Consider the following 19,339-nt stretch of genomic DNA (forward strand, 5'->3'; position numbering starts at 1 on the left):
ACCTCCTGCTCCTTCCGCTCCTTCTTCAGCTGGTTCAGCTGGTTGCTGCTGGTGGCTGGTCTGCTGACTCTTGCAGCTGCGGTTGACACCCTCTGAAAGGCTTCATCTGCCGCTCTGCCATCTGGGAAGGCCATTCGTTTGAATCGTGGGTCCAGTGCAGCAGCATCAGATAGTATGGAATGGGCTTCGATTCTGTGAAATCGGGCTGACATGCTGTCGGACAGACACTGTAGCATATCTTGTGCTGCTTTCGTTGTTGTGCTTCGTCGGAAATCAGATGTGGCTCTTCGGAGTCCCCTGGCCAGGACTATGACCTTAGAGGCAGTCAAATACCTGAGAAAAATAAATAAATGAATACATGAATGAATGAATAAATAAATCTTAATCAGTTTACTATCACTTTAAAGTTACAATTTTAAAGCTGAAACAATGATAGCCTATACTAACATTGTTACAAATATCTGTCATATTTATAATATACGGTTTTATCAAGTACATGCATAGTAGCCTACAGAAATCTACTGGTGAGATGCATACCTTTCTGCACTTAGCTCGACGGTCACCTCTTCAAAGGGCTGCAATATTGCGCACATCTCTTTCACAGCAGTCCATTCCTCTGGGGACAGGTGGTCTACGGGTGCGCTGGTGATGGCCAGTGTGGAGATGATGGCATCTTTACTCTCCAGGACGCTCTTCAGCATATAGTATGTCGAATTCCATCTCGTGACGCAATCCTGCTTTGGCCTCCGTTCCTCGAGGTTGATTTGGGATTGGGTTTCCCTCAGTTTTTGCGCACCCACTGTGCTGCGGTGGAAATACTCGACTGCGGCCTTCACCTTCTCAGTTATGGAATTAGTGGTCTTGAGAGCATCGCGAACCACAAGGTTTATTGTATGGGCCAGGCACGGAAGGTGCGTCCATCCGGGTATCTGTATGGCCCTCGTAACGTTGGCCGCATTGTCGGTCAGGCAGCATGTCACCTTTTCATCCACCTCCCATTCTGTTGCCACATCCATGAGCTTTTTGGCGATGTTGTCTGCCGTGGGCCGGTCACTGAACTCGAAGCAGTCCAGGAGGCAGGAGGATAGGGTGTAATTCTCGATGAAGTAACAGGTCACTGACATATAGGCGGTCGTCGTCCGCGAGGTCCGACAGTCGGTGGTTAGAAAGACAGCCGGCGCTTTTGCCACTCGCCCTTTCAGTGCTGCGGCTTCCCTCTGGTACATAGTTTGGCATCTCTGGGTTAAGGACCTCCGACTCGGAAGACTGTAGGCAGGGTTAAGAACCTTTGAGTAGGATTTAACACTTTGGGGTCTAAAGCCCACCGGTGGGCATTTTTGACACATCTCCAAAAACACATCTGTAACTCTGTGAGTTTTTGTCATTGAAACATATAAGTGACACCATTAAAAACCTTGAAACTTCTAGTTTTCAAATATATATATTTTAAAATAAATTATATAGCTGGCCCTTTTTAAAGAGAGTGAACAGAAATCTTTGGATTTTCTGTAGTCTCAGGCCCCATCCACACGTAGCCGGGTATCTGCTAAAACGAATATATTTTTCTACGTTTGGACCTGTCATCCACATGAAAACGCATAAAAACGCATCGTAAACGAATGTTTTTAAAATCTCCGGGCAAAGTGAAGATTTTTGAAAACTCCGTTGCAGTTGCGTGTAGACAGAGATAACCGGAGTTTTGCGTTTTCGAACGTCACAATATGCGGCAAAACAACAACAAATCTGCTTTAAAGTCTAAAGTGCGACCTTTGTTTACTGAAGAAGCATGGATGCCTTGAGAACTATGGTGGTTATTGTTTACTGCCTTGATTTTACACGCCCAAGTCGTACTCCCAGAGGAATGACGTGACAATTTCTCATGTCTCGGTCCTCAGTCCTCTCGCTGTCGGAATTATTACGTCCTCATATCGAGGGGCAGTCCACTGTCATGCGATCACCTGTCAGTGTGCTCAAAAAAGTTGCGTGCACACTTTATTATTTAGCTGACGAGGGCAGATTGCGCAAAACAGCAAAAGCATTTGGGTTGTCAAGACAGGTGAAAACGCAGATGTTCGGTTATGTGTGGAAGGAGTTTTTTTCGAAAACGAGGTAATGTGGATACAAATTATTTTATAAACGGAGGGGGGGAAACATTCGGTTTTAAAAATACCCGGCTACGTGTGTACATAGCCTCAGACTGCAGCAGCTTCCGAGGTCACACCTATCGCTATTCACATGTAAAGTACCAGGTGATTGAGTGGCTATTCACAGGTGAGAACACGCCCCATTCAGCCAGCATGTGGGGGAAGGCAGCAATGTCCTGCCAGTGACAGACAATTATCACATGGAGAGTGACAGGGGGGTGGGGGAAATCAGGGGTGTTACACACCCATCTAATTAGTATGCAACTAACAGAGACACTGACTGGAGTTACAATTACTTTTTTACAGTTTGTGCGAAAACAAAAAAACATTTCTGACTGCACTTTTTACTTTTATGCAGCCAACACTTTTGTTTACAAGGTTCAACCTTCAAAAGTCTTGGCTAGATATATTTATAGTGTGTTTTCTTGCACTGTTTGAAGACCTCTAAAACTTGTTTTTTTGTACAGTTGTGTTTCCCCTCAATTTAAATAAAACTTGTTTGTATTACATTCACTTCACTCTCATATTGTTTTTTGTTATGCTTTTCCGAATACAACCATATGTGTCACTTTTGCATAGATGTTTACAGTTAGTTGAAATACTTGAAAATGTCAAGGTGGTGACAACTGCCTCAAAGTCTCTGAAAAGGCCTTAGACCCCAGAGGGTTAAAGCCTTGGTCCTCCACTTTTGAAAATGGCTGGAATTCAGTAGCCACCATCTTCGCCAGCTCTTCGTCGATCCTCTCCTGTCTCAGGGGGGTCAAAACAGGGGGTAGATATTGCGACAAGGATGTCTGCTTCCTCTTTGGAGCTGGAGCTTGTGACGATGGAGATGGAGGAGGTGGTGGTGATGATGCCTGGCCAGGCGCAGATGTGGCACTTGTCTCCGAGGCAGCTGAAGTTGACGCAGAGGATTCATCATCACTGTCCACTTGTGTCCTTACGTCGCTCAGTTGCACGGATGGGTGCTGCGTCCGTAAATGCCTATGTAAATTATTTGTCGATCCTGACCTGAATGATGTGTTTTTTTTTTGCATAAGTTACATTTAGCTTTGGTATCCCCCTCAGCTGAAAAGTGGGTCCAAATATTGCTCTTCTTTCTCTGGCTCATTTCGAAACAAATTTGGCTGCTTCCCTTTCTGTCCCTTTCTGCGAGCAATGAGTGACTGACTGTCTGACTAGATTCCTATTTTACTTTCCCCTCACGTTCTATGTGTGCTCGTGTCGGCGTGGCGCCGCTTAGGCGCTTATTTTCGCACCACGAAGGCCTCCCCCCCATACAGAAGTGTCAGTGCTCACTCAGACACTCACTGCTCATGTGAAGGGCACGTGCAAGCTGCCTGCGCCCTACCCCCCCTAGTCGTAGTTGTCCTGTGTGGGGGGAATCCGCAACTAGATGTCCCCTGGGAGCTGCGTGAAACACGCATGACAAAAAAAAAAAAAGAACGAGAAATAGAACGGCTCCCGCGCCGCCGCGACTCGGCTCCCTTCGTTCATATCAAAGAGCCGTTCAAAAGAACCGGCTCGTTCGCGAACGTCACAACACTATCATGTAGTATGCTGAGCGCCTCCTCGTAGCACTGAATGAACAAGGCAAGCTGCGCGTTCACAGCATCGGAATTTCCATCTGATTCCATTAGGCCGCGGATTTTATCCATACACTTTTTAGCTTGTTTCATTTTTGCAGAGCGGTTTTCCTGGCAAGTCTTTATGTAAAAGCACATTCCTTTAGGTGTTCATTTAATTGACCGTTTTGATGCAGGCCTTTCCACTTCGGATTTCGCTTCCGTATCAGTCATTTTGTTACAAACTTGTGTTTTGAATAAAGTTCAGAATGCGCCAGTGAATAAAAGCAGAAAGTGGGATGTTATCTTAAACAATGCCCTTTTTAAAAACAAGCAATCCTCTTCATCCACACAGGTTGCAAATGCAGACCTTTTTTTATCGTGCTTATTTTTTTTATGAATGAGCGTGGCCTGGCGCGTAAATCAAACAGAGCGCGCAGCAGTCAAGGCAGTCGGTTTTAAAAGTCCAAGGAACTTTTCAATGAGATGATTTTCACCGTTTTCCTATACAGCTTTTTAACTGTTCAGAAGTGCACATACCATGAGTTCTTTGTTCTGGGCAAGGCCTTCCTCCCTCACGCCACCAAACAATCCATGAATGGCGACTGAGCGAATCCTTCCAGTTTTTCCATCGGATAGGCTATTCCAATAATGTCCGAAAGATCCAGATACAAGGAAAGCGTTTTCTTTAATCCATAGCGCAGACTTTTCTTGGGAAGACTTTTTTCCTTAATCCAATTACTTTGGCGGGTTTTTTACTTGTTGTAGTGGCCGTTTGTCAAACAAATCAAACAAACACTTCAGGCACCATGGGCAGGTAATGTACGCAGGCAAGACATAGTCCAATTTCCAGGCAGAAGATTCGAGTTGAGCAAACAACATGGTCTCTCTCGCACTGATAAAAAACCATATGCCCATCACCCAGGTGCCTACACAGATTACCACCTTCTTCCTACCTATATACAGGTGTGCCTACGCCCACTACTGCCCCCAGGTGTTCAAATCATATCAGTAAATAAATCAAAGAAAAAGACTAAACCTAGAAAGCAAAGCAATTAACTAAACAAATAACTAGACAATAATATTAGCAAAATATCAATAATTATTGTGAGCAAAATGATAATGAAAACAATAAACAAATTAACCATTACATTTACCATTAGCCTACTCAAAAAGAAAAATAGTATAGCTCCAACAGACCCTAACATTAGAGCGATAGCAGTAATAACTTAGTAACTGAGGCAAAGTTATGTGTTACCGAAATGTGGCTTTCTACATCGACATTTCTTTAACAAGAGCCCGCTGGAGTGAGGATACCTGGATCTTCAAGATGTTCAGTTGTTGTTTGTCCCAGTTTGTAGTGTCCTCGCTGACATTCTCCCTGCCCGCTGTCTCCCCGCTTACAGCCTTATCAGTGCATGCATTGTCCATCAGATCAAACTGGTCATGGTCAACTTGAATATCTGAAAAAGAATCAGAAGAAAAGAACACACACACTCGTTAAATGCGGAAACGTGTATGCAAGCTAACTAGATATGGGTTGAATCGGCCGCTATCAATTCAGTATTGTTTTCAGACTGCACAGAGAGTGAGAAAGATTTAATGGTATAATATCAGTCATGGTCAGACTTCACGTTTGCAATTGTAAACTTTAGTAAACATTACCAAAATGAATAATAATGCTGTCAATTATTATTTTGATTAGCCAAAAGCATTGTCACTTTTAGTGGAAATAAATACCTGCATATAAAATAAAGCAAGAATTTATAACATCCAATAAATTGATATTTATGTACATGGCACATTAACTTTGTAGCTGCATTTTGCACTCCTGTCCTGTCGGGGCACTCTGGTGGTGTGAAGATGAACTTGGTTGGGAAGGCATTCGGTTCGAGTCTCCTCAGGCCATCTGCTCTGCCACTCTCATACTGTTTTTCATCAAAGTGGTCCTAAAAGGAAAATGACAGTGACTTTTTAATGGAAGTAAATGAATTGCAGATAAAAGAAAAATGCAAATGTATTTACAAAAGCTATCAATAAGTTATCATGTATTCTTAACCAGACATCTCTTATTTCACAAACACATGGATGAATAAAACTCTCATTTCTAAATTGGCCAAATACACACAAGTTCAATACATCCAAAATGTTCATGACTAACTACTGAATTCTTCACAAAGTTACAGTTTCTTTGCCAAATACATAAGAAAATGATAACGCGATTGACAGTATGGGATGAGGCTATGGACGTGAGTTTCAGTAAGATGTAAATTGCAGGGGAAACGGACCATAACATTAGCCCGATAGCAATAATAACTTGGTAGTACCCGAGGCAAAGTTACGTGTTTTCACAAGTACAGGATGAGGTTTTAGTCAGATGTCAATCGCGGGAATAAAGGACCATAACATTAGCGCGATAGCAGTAATAACTTAGTAACTGAGGCAAAGTTATGTGTTACCGAAATGTGGCTGTCTACATCGACATGAATTAAATGCACACGTTTTCACAGTAGGTGTTATATTGGATCCGAGTTACTGTTGTTATGACAGTAGCTGCTAATTTTCTAACTAGCTACAGGTTAGCATAAGGCTAGACTAACTTCAAACTTAATTCATTTCTTAAGCGGTGTCAGGAGTTTTTGAGAGCATGGTATATATTAACGCTATTATGACTTTATTTTTGAAGTAATTGTTAATAAAAGTCAGAGAAAAAAATGACATTTACCTCACACAACACGGAGAAATCTGTCGCTTTCCAGTCCTTCCTTCTGACCTTAATCTCCCATCATTTCCTCCGTTTTTTGTCACGGGGGAAACGGTGTAGTTGTTTCCCCTGACCCGGTCTTACACTACAGCCATGTGCACTGCAGCTTGGCATTATATTGGCATAACAACTAATAATAATTTAATAATGTAGTTGAAGTGTTCTGATATAGCTCACTGTGATTATCGCTTTATGAACTAGGAATATTGGGAGCCAACATGGCGTCCACGAAACACGTGACCAGCCCAGAACCAATCAGCATAGCTGGAATGCAACAAGGACTCATGGGAGAGAAAATCTACCCCCAAAATGGGCTACAGATCTTTTTAATGCACTTGTAATGACCTTGTGATGACACCTGTGCACCTTACTCACCTCCCTTTTCCCTGCTGTGTATCTAGAGCGGTGTTGACCGCATACCGTCACTGTGAACGAGAGAGGGTGAGAGGACTATAAATAGCGTTGGCGAGCTAAACTTAGCTAGCTAAGGAACCATAACGTTAGCCTGTTCAGGCCATGGTTAAGGCCATTGTGGGCGCTTTCCCACCATAGTCCTGTGATGGGCACAGCTCAATTCTGGGTGGATTTCTGCATGCCCGAGACTCGTGGTGTGAGCAGTATCGGAGCGGAACTGGAGCGCATTTCATCAAAACTGGCTCCATGCTCCAACTATATTTTGCAGCTCCGCTCCGTTCACATGCTCTGATCAGCACACCATGCAGCCGTGCAGCCACAGTGAAGTACGCAACAGACCATAACATTAGCGCGATAGCAGTAATAACTTAGTAACTGAGGCAAAGTTATGTGTTACCGAAATGTGGCTGTCTACATCGACATACATTAAATGCACACGTCGTTTTCACATGTTATATTGCATCCGAGTTACTGTTGTTATGACAGTAGCTGCTAATTTCCTAACTAGCTACAGGTTAGCATAAGGCTTGACTAACTTCAAACTTAATTCATTTCAGTGAATGTGAGCGCGTCTCCGTGTCCGTTTGTCTCGTGTAGCCCTGTGATGGACTGGCGATCTGTTCCCTGCCTATGGACAGCCGGGATAGGCTCCAGCCCCCCCACAGTAGCCTACAAGTTGTTGCCTGATACCTTTAGATCGCATTTACTTGTTGCAGCCAGAATATCACTACAAGTGAGAACAACAATATTCAGTGTTTTTTTGTGCTTGCTTTTTCTCTTATATTCGCTTCCTTTTTTTCTATGATTTTTTAATAATGATCATCCTCACTAAATAAAATACAAATTATTATTATTAAGCAGTAATACTATATAAGTGTTCAAAGGTTGAAAAAAAAATAATAAAAACCTTGCTGTAGTGTAAGACCGGGTCAGGGGAAACAACTACACCGTTTCCCCCGTGACAAAAAACGGAGGAAATGATGGGAGATTAAGGTCAGAAGGAAGGACTGGAAAGCGACAGATTTCTCCGTGTTGTGTGAGGTAAATGTCATTTTTTCTCTGACTTTTGTTAACAATTACTTCAAAAAATAAAGTCATAATAGCATTAATATATACCATGCTCTCAAAAACTCCTGACACCGCTTAAGAAATGAATTAAGTTTGAAGTTAGTCTAGCCTTATGCTAACCTGTAGCTAGTTAGAAAATTAGCAGCTACTGTCATAACAACAGTAACTCGGATGCATAACACCTACTGTGAAAACGACTTGTGCATTTAATTCATGTCGATGTAGACAGCCACATTTCGGTAACACATAACTTTGCCTCAGTTACTAAGTTGTTACTGCTATCGGGCTAATGTTATGGTCCGTTATGGTCCGTGCGATTTACATCTTACTGAAACTCACGTCCATAGCCTCATCCCATACTGTCAATCGCGTTATCATTTTCTTATGTATTTGGCAAAGAAACTGCAACTTTGTGAAGAATTCAGTAGTTAGTCATGAACATTTTGGCTTCAAGATAAGCTGGGGAACAATAGTCTGTTAATGGGGGGGAGAAAGGAGAGAAGGGGGAAGAAGGGAGGGGGAAAGAAAGAAAGAAAGAAAGACGAAGAAGAAAGCGGCTGATCCCAGAGTCGCGAGTTCGATCCCACCAGTCGCATATTATGTTTTAATGAAACGGCTCAAACTATAGTATTGTTTTAAAGTATGTATAATGTATATAAAGTATGTTTATTTCCTAAAGCACTTTCTGAGTGAAGTGAGTGGTAAATTGTTCCTAGTTTATGCATAAAATTATTACTAATATTTCAGAATCAATAGCAGCTCATATTTATTCACAGTAAAAGATCATAGACCTTATCTGTTTTTAAAGAACCAAATATTTATTTGTCAACAACAAAAAGAGTGAATTAAACAATTTTAACCTAAAAAAACTAAAAACTGTGAACAATCTTAGCATTTATTTTACAAATTTACAAATTTTAAACAGTTGGACTTTGTACACAATTACAATAACAAAAATCATGTAGTATCACCATTAAATAAAATAAATAACCCTCTGTGAAATAAATTAAAAGATTGAGAGGTTTGAAACAGCAGTAACTATACAATGAAAAAAAGTTTGTAAATGCTAAAAAAGTATAAATGAGTACACACTTGTGGCTTCTTTTTAATTTCTTCCAGCCACTGCTCTTTAGTTAGAGTTTCACTAGAGGGACAGTAAATTTGCCCTCTATATTGGCTGTGTCCTGTTGCAGCAATTCTGAACTGCCTGCATTTTTTGCACGTGTTGTGCAAAACTTTGCGGGTCAGTTTCCGGGGTGCTCTATTAGGATGAGTGGAGCCTGCTATGGGAGCCGGAGCAGGGGCCAAAGGAGGGACCAAAACAGGAGCCAGAGCAGGAGCCAGAGGAGGGACCAAAACAGGAGCCAGAGCAGGAGCCAGAGCAGGAGCCAGAGAAGGGACCAAAACAGGAGCCAGAGCAGGAGCCAGAGGAGGGACCAAAACAGGAGCCAGAGCAGGAGCCAGAGCAGGAGCCAGAGGAGGGACCAAAACAGGAGCCAGAGCAGCAGCCAGAGGAGGGACCAAAACAGGAGCCAGAGCAGGAGCCAGAGCAGGAGCCAGAGCAGGGACCAAAACAGGAGCCAGAGCAGGAGCCAGAGCAGGAGCCAGAGCAGGGACCAAAACAGGAGCCAGAGCAGGAGCCAGAGCAGGAGCCAGAGAAGGGACCAAAACAGGAGCCAGAGCAGGAGCCAGAGCAGGAGCATGTGGAGGAGTGGCAGAGAACGTCCAAAAACTCTGTGTCTGTAAAGTAGTGGGGACAACATGAACCTGAGGCCTTTTGGGTGGAGCAGGGAGAAGCTGCCGCTGTCCTGGTGGATTTGTATCATCTGTAAATTTTAGCTTTCTTTTTAATTTGGCCTGTCCCACAGTGTTAGGTGGTAAACTGTAAATATGTGTTGGTTCTGAATGTGGTATGGCATAATGGGGACGTATACTTTATTAATGTGAATTCCAGGTATGCCTGTGACACACGTGTCATTCGCCTGATGCGGGATCGGACTCAGGGCAACAGCTCTGCACGGCTGTTAAAACAGCTGAAAGAAAACCACGGGGAGGAATGGCTGGATAGGTTGGGGCACTATTTTGAAGAGTGCTCTAACTTTGTTAATCGGCCCAGCCTGTTCCCAGTTGTGTGCCAGGAGCCCCCAGAGCCCGCTGACGTCCCCACTGCTCGCTGGTTGCTGTCTGTGTATGGCAGAGACATCCTGTCACGCATAGACCACATCAAGGCCAGCCTCACATCCACCTTGGGCACCATCTTAAAGTTGGACTCCACCAAAAAGGTGAGTAATAATGTAATGATAATAACAATTATAATTATCATCATCATTATTATTATCATATGCTCCTAGAAAAACTACTTTGTAATGTGAGAGTATTAAATACACTAATTTAAAAAGGTTTGGTAGAACACACTCATTTTTTCTAATTTCACAAACAACTAAACTTGTTTCATTCTAATTATTTGTGAAATGTTTATTGTACAAAGTGCATAAAAAATGCAATGAAATCTATGGCATACAGTGGTTTCTAATGACAAGACAAACTGTGAGATTTAACATCACATTTTTAATTGTAGATCACAAAGAAGCTGGCAGGACACAGCAAGGGAACGGCCCTGTGGGTGTCTTCTGTGGGCAACGAGCTGGGCCAAATCTTAAATAGTGTCCTGACTGTGCAGGAGGGTCCAGGACTGGACAGGATGGCTGCTGGCCTGATGGAGCGGTACCGCCAGGCTGCGGTTGCACCTCCCAAGGTGCTTTATGTGGACTGTGGCTGCTGTATAACTGAGGGGCTGAGCAAGCTGCAGGCCAGGTTAGGGGAGTGGCCAGATCTCCACATACGACTTGACATTTGGCATTTCATGCGGCGGCTGGCTGTGGGATGTACGACAGATGCTCATCCCCTGTATCCTGCTTTCATGAGGGCCCTGTCCTCGTGCATCTTTGAGTGGGATGCAGGGGACCTCGACCTCCTCCGGAGATCAAAAACAAAGCAGCTCCAGCAAGAACAGAGACCTGGTATAACCAGATCCATGGTGGACAGCCATATAACAAAAAAAGAGTTGAGTACTTTCTGCCGTAGGAGGACTCGGGGAGAGGAATCAACTCTTGTGCAACTAGAACGGCTGCTGGAGGAGCTAAGGGGTCCAAAAGGGAGAGACCTGATGGGTGTTCCTCTGCTGGATGAAGTGAGGATGGATCACATCTGGCGTGTGCAAAAACGGCACATAAAATGCATCCAGGATGTTCCAGGGATTCCGTTGTACACTGAAGTAGGCAGCAGGAACAAGAGTGGCATCAAGCTCACCAGCTACCGCTGTGCCAGAGGATCAACATCGCCCGAGTCATTTCACTGCCATTTGAACAGGTTTATTCCTGGTAAGTCACTCTCTACATGATTACACCTCTTAGCTGGATTTGATATCAAAACTGGATCAACAAGCAATTTGGATATTAATGGCATGTTGCCTAGATTTAACATTCTCCTCACTGCTGTTCTCCTCGTTTGGGTCTGTGGAGGTTTAACGCCGTGTTACCACTACATCTTTTATCCTTTTAATTGAGATGGTTTTGTGTTTGAAACAACGCTCTTATTTTTTTTGTCTGTAAAAAAAAATAAAAAAGGCTTCTCACATATAGCCATCAATTAACCATAAATTTCCCAAGTTTTTTTCTGTATTAAAGTTTGAATTTTAATTAATTTGATTTCATTGCATTATGATTGTATGCCAATGAATTGGATATAATAGGCTCGAATTGAACTGTATCTTTGAAATGCCTTGAGATAACATTTGCTGTGATTTGGCACTAATGAAATTAAACTGCATTGAATTGAACTAAATTGCTTTCATGTCACAGTCAGACCTATCTTTCCCTATTCATTCCTGAGCCCGCTCAACCACTCCAGCTAAGAGGTGCACTCTGTCGTCTCAGCTGACTGAAGGTGTCGTAAAGTGTTGAGTTTGAATGTTGCATTTACAAACAGTAACAACTATTTTTGCTGTATAGATTAAGATGAACATATTTTACAAACCAGTGTCGCTTTAACACCTGATCTGACTGAAACAAAGGAGCAAAATGAAATGTTGGGAATACTCACCCAATCAGAAATGTTCAGTGCTGGTCATTTTTAGACGAGGTGCTGAACATGAAAATTGAATGAGAGTGCTGTCGAGTCAAAATCCAAAAATCTGTGTGATTCTGTGGAGTAGAAAACACTGTTGGCTATACTCGTGCATATCATATTTGTAACTGAGATAAATTGTGAAAAACTAGAGTTACTTAATGTCTATAATTCCCCTTTAGTCTTTGAATAAGACCGAGCAGGAATTATTCAGAGCTTTTGTATCACTACCTTGTTATACTTTTGTGAAAAATATGATATTCATTTCATTGTATGATCATTGTATTGTAGCCATACAAATTAGATGATGACAATTTTGAGTACTCTGTCAGATGTATAGCACTTTGATTTGAAGGTTTTGAGTTTAAGACACTGTGATTTTCTTTTGTTTTATAGTGAAACCAAGTCCTCCAGTCAACCTTTCAAACCATCAAACCCATGAGGGAGAACTCATTGTCTCCTGGGACAAACCATCAGACTTTCTGTCTGGCCCACTGAGATATGAGGTCCGATACTCCTCCAATACTACTCATTCAAACTGGCAGGTAGATACTCACCTGTTGCAAACCAAGGGAGTTGTATATGTGTGTCTGTTTGTGGTAATTTCCCTTGTCCCTTGAACCTGTAAGGATCAAGGGACAAGTCATTGAACAACTGCAGTCCTATAAAAATCTGGGGACAATCATTGACTCGAAAAATGGCCACTGAAGTGTATGTTTGAGATAAATTTCTTTTGTCCGTACTTGGTCAGATAAATCTATCTTTGATAAGGTGGACACCTTTGAGCACTCTTTCCAACCTTTGAAAGGTCTGCAAGCTTTGCCACTGCTGCTGCCCTCTGAGAAGATTTCCAAAATCATCATCGTTGATAAAACTCAGACGGAGGACCAGATGGAAAGTGGAAGACTCCTCAGTAAAACTCCCTCCATAGCCATTAATCTGGATGCATTAATTACCTCAACCCCGAATATAAATGAAATACAACCAGTTGATCCCATAGTGGACCTGCATCAAAGTGGCACTGACACTTCTACCCAGTCTTCAGTCACATATTCCAAAGTGCTTCTCTCTGATCCAAAGCAGGACCAACAGCCCATTCATCTCCATTACAAGGATGATAGTGGTGGTTACTCCAATGATGAAGGACATTTGTCTGCCAACAACTTGGACATTTCTGTATCTTTCTCCAGTGGAGTGAGGGGGCCAGACAGTTGTTATAGTGTGGAGATAGACAAGTCAAGGCGCTCCTGCTCCTACAACTCTGCGGAGGACATTTCTGAAACATCAGAGGAAGAAGTTAAAGGAGATGTGAAGCAAGAGAAAGATTTGTATTACCCAGCAATGGAATATCCAGCAGAAAATGAGGAGGGAGAGGAAGAGGAGCAGAGTGATCATTGTGCAAAAAGTGAGCTTCTTAAAAATGCTGTTTTGAACGGAGAGGACTGTTCTGTGGAGTCACATCTTCTTGTCAGCCCAGAGGGCTTAAGTGAGCTGTCCAGCGAGCTGCTGTTGGATTCAACTTGTGGCTTATCCCCGCTGTACCTGCCTCAGTACAGAACTGCTCCACCCACAGGGATACTCACAGCTCAAACGTAAAACAGCAAACCCCATCTCTGACATAAACCTGCATCATTGAACACTCTACATTGTGAACTACATCATGTTTACGTATTTAACAAAGTGGATCTTCTTTCTTTACTGGTCTTTAAATCCCTGATTCCACTGTGCCAAACTGCTGTTCTGTATAATTAGTGTTACAGTTACATTTTCTGAGAAAAATCATAACTCATGCAAATCAGCAAAGAGGTGGTACAAGGAGCATCTTGGTATTCAAGAACAATCAAAAGGGCACTGGTAGCCTTTACTTGAAAGTTTATCAGGAATTTGGGCAGAAAAAGAACAGCGGATGACATTCAGCAAACTGCCTCAGTCTCAGTTCAAACTTTGACAACCTACAGCCTCCAGCTTATATATAGCTGAGCTACCTGGCACCCTGACACAGAGAAGGTTGACATGTGGTAGTATCAGATATCCTGCGGTTAAAATAATCGGCCAATTTAATAATTGGTCCCCTTACATGTAGATGTTTGGATTGAAAGAACTCCGTCTCCACTATAGATCATTTGCTCCAACTACGAGGCTTGAAAAGTCTTTTTTTGTCCTCCAACTGAATTATTTCTGTTGCATTTAAGTAAAAGATGAAAGCGCTTCAAAGAGAATAGAGTTATGCACAGAAAGTGATGGATAAAGCCAATAATTTGGACTTCTTCAAAGCATGTTTGACTCTGAGATGGAGATCAAACTTGGATGTCTCTTTAATGCCTTTCATTTAAAGACACTTAATTCACTGCATTCATGGGCAGCTTGTGCGTGAATGTCTGCGTGGACTCATGCACCCACTTACTCAAGGAAACCTTTTTGTATTTTGTGCTGTAATGTATTTGTAACTTTGTTGTTGTCACCATGAAAGCCGGGTTGACTCACAAATCGGACTTATGAGCAGATTGGGTTCAGGGAGATTTGAGTAAAGGCGAGGTTTATTAAAAAGTTGGTGCAGCGATGAGCCCATGAGTGGATCCAGGTGAACAGGTAACTCTGAGAGGAGAGGGAGATCGTTAGCGTGAGCCGGAGACTGGGTCATTTGTGCAATTTGTGTTTTTCCTTACTGGATTAAAGAGGCTTTCCAGAACAGAGGGGAGGGTGCTGGCTGTGGTGAAGAAGGTACTGAGTCAACGGTGGGGCGAGCAGGTAAGTGTCTCGGAATCCCCGATGGAGAGCTAAATCCTTTAGCATGGAAATCCACAATGCACTGAACAGAGCAGCAGACACTAGGAGCACAAGGGAACGAGTTATGTACATTGAGGTTTTTACTTGTGGAAAAAAGGGGCAGAAGTCAGCCACTGTCGCAGTTAGAACAATCCAGCCAAGAGTGGTTGCTCCTGCAGATCCTTATGAAGGCATGTTGATGAGCGTAGATGGAAAGCAGGTGCAGGAGCTGAACCAGACTCCTCCCTAGGCTTCCTGGAAAACCTGCTCAACCCCACCTAAGACCTAGCCTGGCGACGCCATCCTACGTACTTCCGCCCAAAGATTTTGGCTCCGCACATAGTCTGGCCAAATCCCCCTACCTCGGTTCGCTCAGTGTTTTGCCAATCATCAAACAGTTGCGAGTGGTGACGCAGAACTCACGCGCGGAGTCCATTGTAGTCCATATAATTGTAGTTCAACCGCAGCGGAAATAAACATGGCGACGGAAGAACGCTAGAAGCTATCCATGAAGTTGTCTCAACTCTGGAGAGCATTACACAATTAAAACGAGAGCAAGAGGAATGCCTCTTCAATATTGTTAGTGGCAAGGATGTCGTAGCTCTCCTTCCAACTGGCTTTGGGAAAAGTTTGATTTATCAAATGGTACCGGTATAATGAAAGCGGATGTGGGAAGCGTGATTCGCGAGCTAGAGCCTCGCGAGAGTAAGCATGAACCTCGGCACATAACCAACGTCATTTCTAAACATTATGATTGGTTAAGGGAACTCCGTCACTCCAATGAATTTAAGTTGCTGGGTAAGGTCCCGCCCTCCATGGAAACGGATTCCTCTTGGGTTTTCCCAGACTGTTTGACAGAGTCAACAGTCGGCTTTCGCCCAGGCTACCTAAGACCCAGAAACCAAACAAACACCACAGCCAAGCATAATCATGACAGTTGTGTATGTGTAAAATGGGATATCTATTTTTGTCTGGTCCTTGTAAATGAGAGATGCTGTTTCCTGTAAATAAAAGACAAGAGCTTGTTTATTTTAATGATGAAAACTATTGTAAATATACATCACATGATTAAAAGAAATTGTTCTATAAAGATATCTTGTGTCTATTTTTTTCCATTGTGATAATAAAGTATTTATTGTGAGCATGTGTTGTTTGTTTATTAATATTCGTGGATTGTTACTGGTTATGTGACATTTAACCAAAAAGTTTTTAGTTTTTTTTTTTTATCACAAGTTTAAAATGCATTAAGACCAAGCTCCACAAATAACTTTTTGGACAGTGACCCAATTCTGTTTAGTTGTGATTTTTGTATTTTTTTTCAACCTTTCAACACTTATATAGTATTACTGCTTAATGATAATAATTTGTATTTTATTTAGTGAGGATGATCATTATTAAAAAATCATAGAAAAAAAGGAAGCGAATATAAGAGAAAAAGCAAGCACAAAAAACACTGAATATTGTTGTTCTCACTTGTAGTGATATTCTGTCACCTTATGGCTGCAACAAGTAAATGCGATCTAAAGGTATCAGGCAACAACTTGTACTGTGGGGGGGCTGGAGCCTATCCCGGCTGTCCATAGGCAGGGGACAGATCGCCAGTCCATCACAGGGCTACACGGAGACAAACGGACACGGAGACGCGCTCACATTCACTGAAATGAATTAAGTTTGAAGTTAGTCAAGCCTTATGCTAACCTGTAGCTAGTTAGAAAATTAGCAGCTACTGTCATAACAACACTAACTCGGATGCAATATAACACCTACTGTGAAAACGACTTGTGCATTTAATTCATGTCGATGTAGACAGCCACATTTCGGTAACACATAACTTTGCCTCAGTTGCTAAGTTATTACTGCTATCGCGCTAATGTTATGGTCTGTTGCGTACTTCACTGTGGCTGCACGGCTGCATGGTGTGCTGATCAGAGCATGTGAACGGAGCGGAGCTGCAAAATATAGTTGGAGCATGGAGCCAGTTTTGATGAAATGCGCTCCAGTTCCGCTCCGATACTGCTCACACCACGAGTCTCGGGCATGCAGAAATCCACCCAGAATTGAGCTGTGCCCATCACAGGACTATGGTGGGAAAGCGCCCACAATGGCCTTAACCATGGCCTGAACAGGCTAACGTTATGGTTCCTTAGCTAGCTAAGTTTAGCTCGCCAACGCTAAGTCGTAGCAGTAATTAAAAGATATTAAGAAAGATACTTGGATGATAAAGTATGTTCTCTTGTTATTTATTAATAAATAAGAAAAAGGCTTAAAAAGACGTGAGCATTTTCCAGTGAATAAAATTAAAATGGTGATCAGAGCTAAGATAGACATCCAAGTTTGCACTGACTAGGATAACCCTACATGTATGTTTTCTTTTTTTTTTGTGTGCTTTGTGAACATTAGCAGGGGAATTTCCATGTCAGATTCACAGAGATGCCTATCTGCGAGGTGCTACAGACAGCTAGCTCCAATCACATGTATGGTCAATGGCTGCGAGCGCTATTTATAGTCCTCTCACCCTCTCTCGTTCACAGTGACGGTACCGCGGTCAACACCGCTCTATCGATACACAGCAGGGAAAAGGGAGGTGAGTAAGGTGCACAGGTGTTATCACAACGTCATTACAAGTGCATTAAAAAGATCTGTAGCCCATTTTGGGGGTAAATTTTCTCTCCCATGAGTCCTTGTTGCATTCCCGCTATGCTGATTGGTTCTGAGCTGGTCACGTGTTTCGTGGACGCCATGTTGGCTCCTCTATATTCCTAGTTCATAAAGCGATCCTCACAGTGAGCTATATAAGAACACTTCAACTACATTATTAAATTATTATTAGTTGTTATGCCAATATAATGCCAAGCTGCAGTGCACATGGCTGTAGTGTAAGACCGGGTCAGGGGAAACAACTACACCGTTTCCCCTGTGACAAAAAACGGAGGAAATGATGGGAGATTAAGGTCAGAAGGAAGGACTGGAAAGCGACAGATTTCTCCGTGTTGTGTGAGGTAAATGTCATTTTTTCTCTGACTTTTGTTAACAATTACATCAAAAAATAAAGTCATAATAGCATTAATATATGCCATTCTCTCAAAAACTCCTGACACCGCTTAAGAAATGAATTAAGTTTGAAGTTAGTCTAGCCTTATGCTAACCTGTAGCTAGTTAGAAAATTAGCAGAGTCTACTGTCATAACATCAGTAACTCGGATCCAATATAACACCTACTGTGAAAACGACTTGTGCATTTAATTCATGTCGATGTAGACAGCCACATTTCGGTAACACATAACTTTGCCTCAGTTACTAAGTTATTACTGCTATCGCGCTAATATTATGGTCCTTTATTCCCGCGATTGACATCTGACTAAAACCTCATCCTATGCTTGTGAAAACACGTAACTTTGCCTCGGGTACTACCAAGTTATTATTGCTATCGGGCTAATGTTATGGTCCTTTTCCCCTGCGATTTACATCTTACTGAAACTCACGTCCATAGCCTCATCCCATACTGTCAATCGCGTTATCATTTTCTTATGTATTTGGCAAAGAAACTGTAACTTTGTGTAACCCCACCAAGGCTACTACACATGTAGGGATATTCAATGATAGAATTAACAAAAGGGAGGAGACTGATGTGCAAAATAAAATATAATTTGTTTTATTAAATCGCTGTTTCAAAAAGGAGAGAAATGGAGAGTTACTGTATTTTATTAACAATTAATCAAATGAATAAAATAAACCACATGCTTCCAAAAGTATTAATGGTTGAAACACAGGCTGTGGCTGTGACCCCCAGAGGAATATGCCCAGTAGTACACCTAACCCCACTAATAAATACTATTTTACTGCACACCAATAGGGGGCACATCAAAGGCCGTACACTACACACTAGTAGTAGCCAACTCAAGGGCCGTACACTACACAACAAGAGCCAACTCGGGCTATTCACACAGCAAGCAAGTACACAGCACACCTGAGGGGTGCAACTACTAAACCTACTTCCCCAAGCTACCCAGCCACAGCACTGAGCAAAATAAATGTAACAAAAACAGAAATAAAGAGAAGATAAACATAAACACAAGGTTAGAAAGGAGGTGGTTTCACAAGTACGACAGACTAGCGAGCCTGGTGTTCACGTTCTAGGTTCTTGGGAAATTAACCTAAAAATAGTATATTAAAAACAGTGGTTGCATTAACCGTCTTGTTTCCGTGCAGTTTGCCTTTGCTTTCCATCCGGGTCAGCGTAAGGAAATGGCAACCTCTGCAAAGTTCAGTCCCTCAGAACCGCTGGTCTAAGGTGACGTTCTCCTTTGTTCTCCACTACACTGATTTAACTTGTGCAAACGTTGCTCTAACGCGTGGTTCTCGTCTGTTTTCACAGTATCCCCAAATGAATAATTGATGGAAACCTGCGACGGTACCCGTGTAACTGAAGTAGGATTTCCTCACCGCCGGCGCAGCTAAAGTGTACAAGTGCTTCTCTCAGCGTTTGCCGCGTCA

At 42.5% G+C, this 19,339-nt stretch overlaps 1 protein-coding gene across 1 annotated transcript; it reads left to right on the top strand.

Annotated features, from left to right (window-relative positions):
- Positions 1–7,874: 7,874 nt before the first annotated feature.
- LOC142399989 (uncharacterized) lies at positions 7,875–13,676 on the top strand. Its single transcript, XM_075484548.1, has 6 exons — positions 7,875–7,928; positions 9,910–10,237; positions 10,534–11,335; positions 12,477–12,625; positions 12,710–12,722; positions 12,832–13,676. Exons 2-6 carry the CDS (start codon positions 9,941–9,943, stop codon positions 13,674–13,676), a joined length of 2,106 nt encoding a protein of 701 aa, XP_075340663.1. The 5' UTR covers positions 7,875–7,928; positions 9,910–9,940.
- Positions 13,677–19,339: the final 5,663 nt, after the last annotated feature.

This window comes from Odontesthes bonariensis, chromosome 15 (genome assembly GCF_027942865.1).
Source record: "Odontesthes bonariensis isolate fOdoBon6 chromosome 15, fOdoBon6.hap1, whole genome shotgun sequence".
Classification (NCBI taxonomy): domain Eukaryota; kingdom Metazoa; phylum Chordata; class Actinopteri; order Atheriniformes; family Atherinopsidae; genus Odontesthes; species Odontesthes bonariensis.

Bases quoted from the DNA above. Each gene is read 5' to 3' on its own strand.
- LOC142399989 (XM_075484548.1), top strand. From the start codon at position 9,941: ATGCGGGATCGGACTCAGGGCAACAGCTCTGCACGGCTGTTAAAACAG. The intron at 10,238-10,533 runs GTGAGTAATAAT...TTTTAATTGTAG, and splicing joins AGTTGGACTCCACCAAAAAG to ATCACAAAGAAGCTGGCAGG. The intron at 11,336-12,476 runs GTAAGTCACTCT...TTTGTTTTATAG, and splicing joins TTTGAACAGGTTTATTCCTG to TGAAACCAAGTCCTCCAGTC.